The 14985-nt window shown below is 48.9% G+C and overlaps 1 protein-coding gene across 1 annotated transcript; it reads left to right on the forward strand.

Annotated features, from left to right (window-relative positions):
• The first annotated feature begins 1760 nt into the window (after positions 1-1760).
• Positions 1761-4804, forward strand: LOC125552848 (proteasome subunit alpha type-6). The gene is made up of 9 exons (XM_048716542.1): positions 1761-2024; positions 2130-2224; positions 2406-2487; positions 3582-3678; positions 3763-3821; positions 3931-4013; positions 4126-4221; positions 4370-4429; positions 4514-4804. The coding sequence occupies exons 1-9, from the start codon at positions 1949-1951 to the stop codon at positions 4604-4606; spliced, it is 741 nt and encodes a 246-aa protein (XP_048572499.1). The 5' UTR covers positions 1761-1948; the 3' UTR covers positions 4607-4804.
• The last annotated feature ends 10181 nt before the right edge of the window (positions 4805-14985 follow it).

Here is a 14985-nt window from a genome sequence, read left to right on the forward strand (position 1 = left end):
GCTTACTGGAGGCCACCGCAAGGAGAACTAGCGAAAGGTGTGCTCGCCGCTGCTATAGGGAGGTCTTGGCATACATGATCTGGCTAAGTTCAGCTGTGCGTTGCGCCTGCGGTGGCTTTGGCTTGCCTGGCGGCAACCAAACCGGTCCTAGGATGGGACTCTGGCACCGTGCGACGATGCTGATCACGCTCTCTTCGCCTCCGTCGCGCAGTCAATATCGACAATGGCACCATGACCCTGTTCTAGCATTGCTGCTACATTGGTGGGGTTATGCCCCGCACATCCCACCCCTGCCTTGTTCAAGCATGCTAGGAAGAAGAATAATGACGGTGGCGCAGCTCTACTGGACAACTCTTGGGTCAGTGACCTCTCTCACGGGAATGTTGTTGCCCTAGTTCACGAGTCCATTCACCGTTGGAGGGTGCTCAACAGTGCCATGATCACTTTGTAGACGGGAATGCAAGACACAATCATATGGAATGCGGCTGCCTTCGGCGAGTACTCTGCCCGATCTGCTTACACTATGTGATTCCCGCAAACAAATTAGTGCACCTACAAGACCATTCTCTGGAAAAAGCCTGGACGTCGGGGAAGACAAAAATATTCTCTTGGCTGCTTCACCAGGATCGCCTATGGTGCAATAACATCGACGCAGCTGGATCAATGAATATTTCCGCCGCTTCTGCATGAGAAAATCTTGAATCTTTAGTTCATTTGTTTTAGAGCTGCAACATGTCCGTGTCCATCTAGAACTAGGCAACTCTCTGGAAAGGATGTAGTGCGTTGCGTCAAGACATCTAGGCTGCATCAAGCAACACCACTACATAGTATGAACCATCACCAAGCAAAGCGATCTATGTAGCAAGACAAGGGATCAAATCCATGGTCATCCTAATTTGCTGGGACATAATACTGGAGTTAAACAACGACATTTATAGAGGAAATGTCCCCTCTATCACAAACGTGATTAGGGCTTTCAGGTCAAATCTAGAGCGTTGGTGCCTTGCGCGCGTCAAATGCATTAAGAGTTCATTCAGAGATTTGCTGTCAGATTATCCATTTAGCAGTCGGTCTAATGGCTTCTTTCATCACTTGTTTCATGCTATTCTCCTAAATCAATGAATGTGGATAGGATGCTGGATCTTCCAAAAAAATATGCCATTTTTCTCTCTTCGTAGAAAAAAAATGAAGGCTAAGAGCATCTCCAACAACATTTCTATTTTTGGCCACATGGCGTATTTAGGCACAGGAGGGCAAAAATCGGCCTCCAACAACTGCCCAATCATGAAAGAAATTCAATTTTTTTGGGCTGCCCAAAAAAGAGGCTCCTCGTGCAACAAATATAGGGCAGTCGGGCGGCTGCCCAGAAACGCGAGGCTACTTCCGAACACCCGCCCGTGGCCAGAAACCCTCAGATCCACCCGCCCGGGCGGCCTCGCGCCATGGTTGGCTCCTCCTACCCCGCTGCCGACCTCGATATACTCGTCGCGACTCCCGCCCTATTTTAGGGCAACGGTTGGAGCAACTTTGCCCTATTTCGTGCCAAAAAAACATTCTTGTGCTCTATTACAGGGCTGCTCTCGGAGACGGCACTTGCTCGTGCAAAAAAAAAGCGTTTTATGCCCTTATTTTTTTACTCTATCATGTTTCTTTTTCAAGAAAAAAAAAGAGATTGGTGTTGGAGGTGCTCTGAATTCCACTTCCACTCCCCCTGTGGAGAGCGAGACAGAGCTAGGGTCCGACTCGACCACAGGTCCCCGAACGGGCCGGCCCTTTTCCCTTCTTCTTGCGGCAGAAGGCAGCGCCAATAAACGCATCGGCGCCGTCAAGTCCCCCAGCCGAGGTCACACAAGCCCGCACCTGCACCCGCACAACAGAGACCCAGAGCAGGCGACACACCGCCCAGGCCCAGCTCCAGCTCCGGCGAGATCTCCGGCGACCCTTCGAGATGAGCCGCGGATCGGGCGCGGGCTACGACCGCCACATCACCATCTTCTCCCCCGAGGGCCGCCTCTACCAAGTCGGTGCGTGCCTCCCCAAACCCTAGCTTTCCTCCCCCCTAGTAGATCTGCGGGGGCGCCTGGCCCTCGATTCGTGCGGCGTCTGATCCGTCCGCCTGGTGTGCGCAGAGTACGCGTTCAAGGCGGTCAAGTCGGCGGGGGTCACCTCGATCGGCGTCCGCGGCAAGGACTCCGTCTGCGTCGTCACCCAGAAGAAAGTCCCGGTGAGTCGCCGTCCGCCCCCCCGGCCGATCCCAGCTCTCGCGCCGCCGTTGCTGGCCCGAGGAGCTTGCGAATTCGACCGCGCCCGATTTGTTTACTGCCGATACCTGAGAGGTTTACCTGTATGTATACCTGATGAAAGGCTGAATTTTTTTTGCCCCTGTGATGTGCTTCTGGTTGCAGGACAAGTTGCTGGATGACACCAGCATCACGCACCTCTTCTCGATTACCAAGTACACCGGCTTGCTTGCCACCGGCCTCACAGGTTTGGTCACTGTGCCTTGTTTTAGTATATATGCACTGTGTGATACTGATGTATTGTGACAGTAAACTGAATTCGTTTTAGATAACGGCGATGAATGGTTTGTTCTTTGCGAGTTGGTGATGGATGCTTGCTTTTGTGTGTGTTAGCTTTTGGTGATTTGATAATCTCTAGTACTAGCATTTTTGACACTTTGGAAGTAGACCACCATCATACTGTGACTGTCTGTGTTTTACTGTGCTTTCTTTTAGTACCGATGTACTGTAAGTAAATTCAATTATAGTCTTGTAGATAACGATGATGGATGTGTTTTTCTTTGTAAATTGATGAGTGAGGTTTGCTTTTCTGCTTGTTGGGCTTTCTGATTTGGTGATCTCGAATAGTATTTGCGAGTTGGCCAAAATAGACTCACCCCCAACTGTGGTTGTAGCTACGATATGAGCGCAGATAATCTGATGCTCTAGTGAAATTAAACTAAGCTTATGTAGGATTCTGTATTGGATTGTAGTAATCTGTATTTGTGAGAGCTGATGGTCAAATGTGGGACCATTTTACATGTGTCATGATAGGCTGGAAACAGTTTTCATTCTTGCAGGATCTGGACATGTTTTACTCTTAAGAGATAATCCCAAATCTTCTTGATTTCTTGTGTAAAGAATGGGACTTAAGGTTATTTTCCAGTGTCATATTGCTTGCTCTTGCCCAAAGGGCTATTAATAATAACCAGAGAAACAGTGGAGGGCTTTGCTAGTTGTTTATATTTTGGACGAGATACTGGATAGTGTATACTTATATTGGTATGTCTACTCTGTTCTAATTTCTACCCTTGAAAAATCTGGTATTTGTTTGACAGCCAATATTTTGGCATGTCAAGTCGCAGTGTTGTAGCATCAGATATCACCCACTACCCTTTCTTTCCTTGTGAGTGTGATGTAATTAGGGTTCTTTCTTCCTTGTTAGTGTGATATGATATGGGCCCTTTCTTTCCTTGCTAGTGTGATATGATTAGGGTTAGGCCTTCAGATTACTGTATTTACTTACACTCATTCCTTCTGCTGTTCATTGATGTTGAATATCCTTTTTTTTTTGTTTCCCAGCTGATGCGAGGTCCTTGGTCTCCCAAGCAAGAAATGAAGCAGCTGAGTTCCGTAAAAAATGGGGATACGAGATGCCTGTGGATGTATTAGCAAAATGGTATCACACCTTATCCTTATCTGAGTTCCTTTTTGAGTTACCGAAGTGGCAGCTATAACACTGCATGTTTGATTAATATTTCAGGATAGCAGACAAAGCACAAATATACACGCAGCATGCGTACATGAGACCCCTTGGTGTAGGTTAGTACTATCACATTTACATCTGTTAGTACTATGATGTTGTAGTGTTAGACCAATTAGCTTAATGCCTATTGCCCACCATAATCATTTTCTTTGGTATGTTCTTCAGTTGCCATGGTCTTGGGTTATGATGAAGAGAAAAATGCTCAGCTCTTCAAGTGTGACCCCGCAGGTCACTTCTTTGGACACAAGGTATACAGTAATTTTCTGCACTGCACTATATTATTCCTCAATTCTATACCCAGCCAAATGCTTAATCTTTGTCTTATGTGTAGCAAACCACTAACAAGTTCTTGTTTTTCAGGCAACTAGTGCCGGACTGAAGGAGCAGGAAGCAATAAATTTTCTGGAGAAGAAAATGAAGGATAGCCCACAGTTCACATATGACGAAACTGTTCAGGTAAATGCACTTCTCCTCTCAGGCAAACAACAGGCTCTGAACTAGGGTGTTCTTATATTACTGAAGCTGATTCATTCTTAGCTTGAAGAGATATTTTGTGCTCTTTCCTTTTGGTACTCTCCACTAATATTTTATCATGTGCTCTCAGATTGCAATTTCTGCATTGCAATCTGTTCTGCAGGAAGATTTCAAGGCTACCGAGATCGAGGTAAATTCACAAGTCCCCTTTTTTCAAGTTAAAATTTCTGTTCTGCAATGTGTGGTGTTTATATCAATACCTTGTGATCGGCAGGTCGGTGTTGTGAGGAAAGAAGACCGTGTCTTCCGGTCGCTCACGACAGAGGAGATTGATCAGCACCTAACAGCCATTAGCGAGCGCGACTGAGCTATGAGACTGTAGCTGTCAATGCACCATAAACTGTTATTTTGTTTCATAGCCAGCTAAGAAACATTCAGTGAATCATTTCATGTGTAGCAAGAAAGACGGGCATCCACTCTGCCATGTATTAGTTGGATCATCCTTTGTGTGGTTGAATTTGCTACGGTTTAATTTGATGTTGCTGGCAGTTGCATGTTTGGGCTATTTCTATCGTCTTAACCTGTCTCAGATTATGTGGTGCCGCAACGGATTTTGAGATTCAAGTTTGGTCATCAATTTAGCCAAGGAAATAACCGTTATGGTCTTGCAATCTTTATTTACTTAGATTAGAAAACACTGCCACCTGCCGAGGTATAATATGGTTATATTTATAAGTCACTATTATCCTAAGCCCAAACTTCCATTTTTCTACTACTTTTCCCTCTGTGATTGTTGTGTAACAAGTGAGTTTCTATAATGTTTGTTTGGCATACCCCCACCAAACCCAGTGACCTTTCAAGTTGTGGTTTTGCACTGTTTACTTATAGGTGAGTTTCAGGTTTTGCGATGTGTACTTATAGTTGAGACTGTTACCCAAGTTGTGGTTTTGCAATCTTCGCTTAGAAAAGAAGTGAATAAACGTCCCAACCTGCAAATATACAAATGCATCTACAAAGACAAGCAAGTGGACGCTTTATCCAGCTCCACTCCCCGGAGCACTCCCTCCACACCTCCCTGATGGGTTGGTGGTCCGTGGTGGCTTGGTCCGGCAGGGTCTTCAGGATGCTCTGGGCTTGCGCGCTGGCGGTGCTTCGGCTAGTTACTGGGAGGTGTAGCAAGTGGCAACTGCTGCTCCGGTTTGGTGGTGGTGTGTTGGAGACGCCGTCTCCGGCATAGGTGCTCGGCTCCCCGACGAAAGTCATGCTTGACCTCGGTCTGGGCTGGTGGCGAATGACGCCTTTGGGTGTGATTTTTTCTTGTTGGAGGCGCCATCGAGGGGATCCGACACTTCTCCCCGCTTCAAGTTCTTATCTCCCGGCGAAAACCGTGTGCAATGGTGGCGTCATTGGTGTCATTACTTTGTTGGAAGCATTGCCTTGGAGTCAAGTCTGATACAGAGAGCACTTGGTTAGTGGTGGTGCGGTGGATCTGAAGTGGGCAATGTTTGGTGAGCTTGGAGCCGTTGGTGGTGCATCCGTCTGGGGCCGGTCGTTCGGTCGACGGGAGTGCAGCAGGTGCACCCCTTGGTGGCATGTCCGTCGGGGGCGATGGTGGTGGGCACTTGGACCACACACGACTTGCATGCAGCGCCAGGCGAGTCACATTGGGCGCCCTCTTGTGATCGGAGAGGCACATGTTCGCTCCTCTTTCGTCGGACATGTCGTCTCTCTCCGGTGACGGTGATGTTGTCTAACGTGCTCGTGGCGGCCTTGTCCAAGACGACTGAGCAGTGCTCTCTGGCGAGATTGAAGCGAAGTCGAAGTCATCGAGCCGTGTGCCCGATGGGATGTACGATGACGCTGCTTTTGTCTCTCAGTTCGTGTTGTGTCGGCCATTAGGCGTTCGTGTATGTCCTGTTGTGCTCTTTGTAAAGGTTTTAGCTCGGTTTTCCTTAATTAACCGAGCATCGGTTTCTTTACCGCTTCCTCTTAATGAATCATAGCAGCTCTCCTGCTATCCCTAAAAAAACAAGAGAAGCATCTCCCTCCCCCGGCGGACGGCGAGCCGGCCGGTGATTGCAAGAACACACGGCATGAACAATGCTTACTTAGGATTGAGTTGAAACTGTTACCCAAAACAACTGAACAAACGTCGTACAAGCCAAACGACTCAAAAGAAACTTGCAGGGGCTCGCTCCCCGGCGACCAGCATCTCCTTCATCGCCTCGGCGGACCTACCTAACCCTCCGGCGACGGGCGGCCCGCCGGTGTAGTCCATGAGACAGTCAAGGTGAAGAAGCACATCGTAGGCGCGCATGGCCAGCCGCCCCTCCCTCGGCCTCGGCTCCTCGATGCTCCGCTGGCCCGTGAGAGGAAGCTCTCGAAGTCGTCCATCCACACCCACACTCCTGTGTTTTGATTTTCGGCCAAAAAAGTGGATTTCGGCCGAATTTCGGCCATCTCGGCCTGGGGTGAAAAGTATATTAGGCCGAAATTGCTTAAATTTGGCAAATTTTGGTCAAATTTAAGTCAAATTGCAGTCAAATTTTGGTCAAATTTCAGCCGAAATTTTTGAAATTGGCCGAAATTCGGCCATCTCGGCCTAGGGCGAAAAAAAGCTCAAACCGAAAATCAAAACACAGCCACACTCTCATGCACGCCGCGTCCTTGGCCGAGTCCGCCGAGTCGTCCCTGCGCTCAACAATGGCGGACGGGCCGAAGAGGCCGGCCACCGTCCCCGCCCGCCACGCGCGTCTCGGCACCCCCTCCAAGCAGACCCGCACCCTGTGGAACAGCCTCTCCGCCCTCGCCCGCCGGAGCCGAGTCCACGGGGAGAGCATGAAGGAGGCGCGCCCGAGCAGGAGCGGCCCTTGCAGCCCCATCGCCTCATTGCGGGTGGACGCGTCCCGGAAGACCACCAGGAACTCGCCGGGTCCCAGGGCCGACGCCTCGACCGCCCCTTCTTCCACCCCGAAGCGCGCGGCCCAGGCGCGCGCCACCTTCGACGGCTCCGGCTCCGGCTCCGATTGGAACCCGACGATGACCGCCACAGCCCTGCGGCGAACCAGGTCCCGCTCTTCCGTCGCCATGGCCGCGGCGCGCGGTGCCAGTGTAACACCCCGGATATGATTTGCCCAATATGTACTCCAACTCTTGCCGTTTCCGGCGTTAAGTTATTTTATTTTCTCGGGTTCGGGTTTTTGTCTCCGTGTGTTGTTGTCGTTGTCATGCATCTCATATCATGTCATCATGTGCATTGCATTTGCATACGTGTTCATCTCATGCATTCGAGCATTTTCCCTGTTGTCCGTTTTGCATTCCGGCGCTTCATTCTCCTCCGGTGGTCATTTCTACCTTTCTTTCGTGTATGGGGATTAAACATGTCCGGATTGGACCGAGACTTGCCAAGCGGCCTTGGTTTACTACCGGTAGACCGCCTGTCAAATTTCGTACCATTTGGACTTTCGTTTGATGCTCCAATGGTTAACCGAGGGACCGAAAAGGCCTCGTGTGTGTTGCAGCCCAACACCCCTCCAAGTTGGCTCAAAACCCACCAAAACCCTCTCCATCATCTAGAGCGTTCGATCAGGATCGCGTGGCCGAAAACCGCACTTCATTTGGACTCTCCTAGCTCCCTCTATGCCTATATAAAGACCCTCTCCTCAAAATTCGCGGATCCCCTCTTCCAAACCCTAGCCCCGCTCCATCCGCGCGGCCGGACAACGTCCGGGCCGCACCGGACACGTCCGCCCGATCCGTCGCCGCCAATCCCGCGCTGCCACATGGCGGGAACCGCCCCACATCGCCGCCAGCGCCGCCGGCCCGCGAGGCCCGCCGCGGGCCCCCGAGCCCACTCCCTCCGCGCCGCCCGAGCCTGCCCCGTCCCCGCCCGAGCCGGCAGGCTCCTCTGCCCAATGCCGCCGTGCGCCATTGCCGGCCTCACCGCGCCGGCGAGGCTCCGCCGCCCGAACCGGCCACTGCTCCGCCGCCCGACGCCCCGTGGCCTGCGTCCCTCACCGCCGCTGTCCGCCTCCTCTCCATCCTCGTCCGACTCCGCTGGCCACCGTGGCCACGAACTCCGGCCACCTCGCCCACCGGCGTCATCCCCGCTCCGGCGACCTCCGATTCCGGCAAACCTCGTAAAACGCGCCCGGCCAGATCTGGATCCGGATCTTGCCTCGGTTGACTTTTCGTCCCTAACCCTAAATATTTGGCTATGTTCATCGCATCGTAACTTTGCATCCGTAGCTCCGTTTTGGGCATATAGCATATCGAAATGTTCGCCTCAGAGAGCATATCATTTCATCTCACTGCATTATTTTCATTTGAGTTTATCTTGATGCCCGAAATGCTGTTAGAAGAATGCTATTTGAGATAATTGTCAGATCTGCTGCTCCAATTAGATATTTGTCATTTTTGCCATGATTATTGTGTGCATGATATGTCCCTGAGCTCTACATGAGTTTTGTTATATGTTTTGCCATCTATCCAGAGGTGCAACCCATGTATTTTTGTGATGTGTGTGGTGACTAGCACAAGCTTGCAAAGTGGAGCATTCGTTAATGCTGATTTCAGGGACTTAGCATTTCCACTAAGTCCTTGGACTGTTTATCTCATTATGCCATACGTTCATGTTGTTTGAGTTTGCACGTGGTTGATTGTGTCCTTGTTGCTTGTTCGTCTTGTTTGGGTAGAGCCGGGAGATGAGTTTGCTAACGAGGAGCCCATTGAGTTTGCTTTCGAGGGTCCAGTCAACTCTGACAACTTTGCAGGCAAGATGATCATACCTCAAAATTACTACTATCTTTGCTTTGCTAGATGCTCGCTCTTTTGCTATGCCTATGCTACGATGCCTACCACTTGCTTATCATGCCCCTCAAATTGCCATGTCAAACCTCTAACCCACCATGTCCTAGCAAATCGTTGATTGGCTATGTTACCGCTTTGCTCAGCCCCTCTTATAGCGTTGCTAGTTGCAGGTGAAGATTGGAGGACGTTCCTTGTTGGAACATTATTTACTTGTTGGGATATCATTATATTATCTTGTTATCTTCATGCATCTATGTACTTGGTAAAGGGTGGAAAGCTCGGCCTCTCGCCTGGTGTTTTGTTCCACTCTTGCCGCCCTAGTTTCCGTCATACCGGTGTTATGTTCCCGGATTTTGTGTTCCTTACGCGGTTGGGTGATAATGGGAACTCCTTGATAGTTCGCCTTGATTAAAGCTTTTCCAGCAATTCCCATCCTTGGTTTTACCATTTGCCACCTAGCCTATTTTTCCCTTGGGTTTCCGGAGCCCGAGGGTCATCTTATTTTAGCCCCCCCTGGGCCAGTGCTCCTCTGAGTGTTGGTCCAACCGAGCGATGTCCGGGGCTACCAGGGGCAACTCTGGGCTAGCCTACCCGACGTCTGGCTCATCTGAGTGTGCCCTGAGAACGAGATATGTGCAGCTCCTATCGGGATTTGTCGGCACATTCGGGCGGTGTTGCTGGATTTGTTTTAACTTGTCGAAGTGTCTTGTAGAACCGAGATACCGAGCCTGATCGGAATGTCTCGGGAGGAGGTTTATTCCTTCGTTGACCGTGAGAGCTTGTCATGGGCTAAGTTGGGACTCCCCTGCAGGGATTTGAACTTTCGAAAGCCGTGACCACGGTTATGGGCAGATGGGAATTTGTTAATGTCCGGTTGTAGATAACTTGAACCTTAACTTAATTAAAATGAATCAACAGTGTGAGTTACCGTGATGGTCTCTTCTCGGCGGAGTCTGGGAAGTGAACACGGTGTTGGAGTAATGCTTGCCGCAAGTTGCTCTCTAGTTATTCGTTCGCGCTTTGCCTCCTCTTCTCGCTCTTTTTTGCGAACAGATTAGCCACCATATATGCCTCACATATTTACCTTACCTTACCCATATTTACCTTACCTTACCCATAAGCTTAAATAGTCTTGATCGCGAGGGTGCGAGATTGCTGAGTCCCTGTGGCTCACAGATTACTTCCAAACCAGATGCAGGGCCTGATGATTCCGTTCCAGATGACGCGCTTGAGCTCAAGTGGGAGTTCGACGAGGACTCACGCCGTTACTACGTGTCTTTGCCTGATGATCATTAGTGGTGCCCAGTTGGGATGATCGGGACCGTGTCGCATGTTGGGTTGTTCATTTATTTTGGTGCCGTAGTCGGGCCATGAGTGTTTGAATGTTGTAATGCTATTTATGTACTTGATTGACGTGGCGAGTGTAAGCCAACTATGTATCTCCCCTTTTATTATCTATATTACATGGGATGTTGTGAAGATTGCCTAACTTGCGACATTGCTTTCAATGCGGTTATGCCTCTAAGTCGTGCCTCGACACGTGGGAGCTATAGCCGCATCGAGGACGTAGAGTTTTGACTCTTCTCTTCTGAAATTTCACTAAAAAAAATTTTTAGGATCACGCGGGTATCTTGGAATCGTTCCGATGGTTTTGTGACGAGAACATTGTTCTTGGTGCCTCCTGTCTTTAGGGGTTGTGGAAGTGTCCTGGGGAGTTGAGCTCTGAGGTGTTGTCGTCACAAATTTATCGTTGCAGTTCTGGAATACCTGAGTTTAGTACGTCGACATCGAAAATCTCTTTTATGCAGTTCGTTGGTGAGATAACCTCGACGCCACCCAGTACTGGGGCGGGAGTTCGGGACTATCGCCATAACTTGTATAATGGATGCTTTTCGAAGGTTGAGGTAGATGGTTTCCGAAGTTTTTCTCGGTTATGTGTTGAAGGATGGATACAGCTGTATGTAGGATTGCTAGATTTGGGTGAGATATTATGCTTCCCCTGTATCCCCAACACCTGATTGCATAACCGGAAAGGTTCAGGAGTTTCATAGGTGGGAATTCTTGTAGCTCTAGTTCTTCTTCCACAGATATTTGGTTTGAGATTGGGATTTCTTACCGAGTATTCGTTCTTGATCCGTACCTTGTTGATTTATTCCTCTACCTAAATTCTAAGTGGCTTCTCAATTTATGGATATGTGACCATTTCAAGTGGAATGCATTCGTTCTTATGTTCGGATGTGAAGACTTTATGTTGCAATTTCAACCCGTTTGGTTCAGCTTCATTTTATCTGTCAATGTGCTAACGGTTGTCACCCTCTTCAGGATGGCTCCCGCTAAGAGCACCAATCAGAATCAGAATCAGGATCCGCCACCACCTCCACCTCCTCCGGAGGCATGGCAAGCTGTGATGGCCGCAACCAATGCAAACACGCAGTTGATCATGCAAATTCTTCAAGAGCGCAATCATGCGAACCAAGGCAACCAAGGCAACAATTAGAATCACTTTGCTACACTCAACCAGTTCCTTGCTAACGGGCCAAAGACTTTCAGCAATTGTGTTGAGGCAACTGATGCTGACGATTGGCTCATGGATCTGTGCAAGCATTTTGAGTGCAGTAACGTCAGGCCTGAGGACTTCGTCAAGTTCGCTTCCTTCCAACTCAAAGACCAAGCTGCAGAATGGTTCCAGCAGTACAAGGATTCCAGAGGAGGCCGTGTGATTACCTGGGATGAATTCCGTCAAGACTTCAAAGCTCATCATATTCCTCAGAGCGTGGTTGAGAGCAAGCGTGAGGAATTCCGCAACCTGAAGCAAGGCTCTTTGTCTGTCTATGACTACAACAAGTTGTTTCAGAAGCTCGCCCGCTTTGCTAAGTAGGACGTCCCTGACGAGAAGAGCATGATATACCAGTTCAGGGGTGGTCTCAGAGAAGAAATCCAGCAAGCTCTTGTTCTCTTTGAGCCCTTGAGATACGATGAGTTCTACAACATTGCATTGAAGCAAGAGGCCGCTCAACTGAGGTGTGATGCTTCCAAGAAGCGAGTCAGAGATGCTACTCCTTCTTCCTCTACTCAAGTGGCCAAGCAGCAGAAGTATTGGCTTCCTCCTCCTCCGTTCCGTCAGCCGTATCAGCAGAAGAGCAAAGGTGGCAGTGGATCTTCCCACCCACCCAACCCTGGCTTTCAGAACAAGACTTCGTCTCAAGCTCCAAGATCGAGTGCTCCGTATCACCGTCCGCTTTCAGAGGTCACGTGCAACAAGTGCCAACAGAAGGGTCACTATGCCAACAAATGCTTCAATCAGAGGCGTCTCCCTCCTCCTCCTCCTGTGAGATCGGCAAGTACAGCTATGGTTAAGCATAACACCAAGTCCGCCAAGGTCAACTTGATGAATGCAGCTCAGGCAGAGGACTCGTCAGATGTCATCATGGGTAACCTTCCTGTTAATGATATTCCTGCAAAAGTTCTTTTTGACACTGGTGCATCACATTGTTTCATCTCGAGACCATTTGTTTCTAAGCATGAGTTGCCTTTACAAGATTTGCCTAGACAGTTATCTGTTGTTTCTCCGGGTAAATTCATGAATGCAAGCGCTATCGCCCCGGATGTTACTATCACGTTGGGCGACTACAAGTTTCTTTATTCTCTGGTGGTTCTTGGCAACTCGGATATTGATCTTATTCTCAGAATGGATTGGCTTTCTAAGCACAAGGCGCATCTTGATTGTGCTGCCAGGCAGATTCAATTGAATCATTCGTCTGAGGATGTAATTGTCTTTGGCACTCGTGATAATACAATCCGTCTGTTTTCTCTCAATGAGAAGGGTGAACTGGATGCTATCTCGCAAATTCCAGTCGTTTGCGAGTATCAAGACGTCTTTCCAGAAGAGCTTCCAGGAATGCCTCCGCACCGGCCAGTTGAATTCGTCATCGATCTTGAGCCTGGCACGGAACCGGTTTGCAAGCGTCCTTATAAGCTCGGACCTGAAGAGTTGAAGGAGCTGAAGAAGCAACTCGATGTTCAAGAGAGAATGGGCCTCATCCGACCTAGTTCTTCTCCGTGGGGTTGTGGTGTTCTTTTTGTGAAGAAGAAGGATGGAACGGACCGAATTTGTGTTGACTACCATCCATTGAACAAGAAGACTATCAAGAACAAATACCCACTTCCCAACATCAACGAGCTGTTCGAACAACTCAAAGGTGCCCAAGTATTCTCCAAGCTTGATCTCGGTATGGGTTATCATCAGATTCGAATCCGTGAGAAAGATATTCCCAAGACGGCTTTCAAGACAAGCTTTGGTTCATATGAATACACTGTCATGTCTTTTGGCCTCGTCAACGCTCCTCCGACTTTCTCTCGCATGATGAACTTCATCTTCAACGCCTACACCAATGACTTCGTTTTGGTCTATCTCGACGACATTCAGGTCTTTTCGAAGAACAAGAAAGATCATGCCAAGCACTTGCGTTTGGTACTCGATAAGCTAAGGGAACACCAGTTCTACGCCAAGTTCTCCAAGTGCGAATTTTGGCTCGATGAGGTTCTTTATCTTGGTCATATCATCTCTGCCAAGGGCATTGCGGTGAATCCTGAGAAGGTGTCTGCAATTGTGAATTGGGAACCACCTCAGAACGTCAAGCAACTCCGTAGCTTCCTCGGTCTCGCAAGCTACTGTCGAAGATTCGTTGAAAACTTTTCTAAGATCGCGAAGCCTCTCTCAAATCTTCTCCAGAAGCACGTCAAGTACGTTTGGTCTCCGGAGTGTGACATTGCTTTCAACACTTTGAAAGAGAAATTGGTCACTGCTCCAGTTCTGACTCCGCCTGATGAATCCAAACCGTACGAGGTCTTTTGCGATGCCTCTCTCCAAGGTCTTGGCGCAGTGTTGATGCAAGAGAAGAAAGTTGTGGCTTATACCTCTCGCCAGTTGAAGCCCAATGAGAAGAACTACCCCACTCATGACCTCGAGTTGGCGGCAGTTGTGCATGCTCCTTTGACTTGGAGACATCTCTTATTGGGAAGAAAAGTGGACATCTTCACAGACCACAAGAGTCTCAAGTACATCTTCACTCAGCCTAATCTCAACCTCAGGCAAACTCGATGGGTCGAAATGATTCAAGAGTATAATCCGAGTATCGAGTATACTCCAGGCAAGGCCAATGTGATTGCTGATGCATTGAGCAGAAAGGCTTATTGCAACAGTCTGATTCTCAAGCCTTATCAACCCGAGCTTTGTGAAGCTTTCCGCAAACTTAATCTGCAAGTTGTTCCTCAAGGTTTCCTCGCCAACCTTCAAGTATCTCCTACCTTGCAAGACCAGATTCGCCAAGCTCAGCTTCTTGATGCTATGGTGAAAAAGGTGAAGATTGGGATTGCCAAGAGTCAACCCAAGTACAAGTGCTACCGCCTTGATGACAAGGATACTCTCTTCTTCGAGGATCGTATTGTTGTGCCCAAAGGTGACCTTCGTAAAGTGATCATGAACGAGGCTCACAATTCTCTCCTCTCCATCCACCCTGGGAGCACGAAGATGTATCAGGACCTCAAGCAGGCTTATTGGTGGACTCGAATGAAGCGCGAGATCGCTCAGTTCGTGAATGAATGTGATGTCTGCAGAAGAGTGAAGGCAGAACACAAAAGGACAGCTGGTCTCCTCCAACCTCTTGCCATTCCAGAATGGAAGTTTGACCACATTGAGATGGACTTGGTGACTGGATTTCCAAAGTACAAACGTGGCAATGATGCTATATTCGTTGTCATCGACAAACTCACTAAAGTGGCTCATTTTCTGCCTATCAAAGAGTCAATCACTGCAGCTCAATTGGCAGAGCTCTATACTTCTCGAATTGTCTCTCTGCACGGTATTCCTCAAGTGATCTCTTCAGACCGTGGCAGCATCTTTACCTCCAAGTTTTGGGATTCTTTTCAGAAGGCCAT

Source organism: Triticum urartu, chromosome 4 (assembly GCF_003073215.2).
Source record: "Triticum urartu cultivar G1812 chromosome 4, Tu2.1, whole genome shotgun sequence".
NCBI lineage: Eukaryota > Viridiplantae > Streptophyta > Magnoliopsida > Poales > Poaceae > Triticum > Triticum urartu.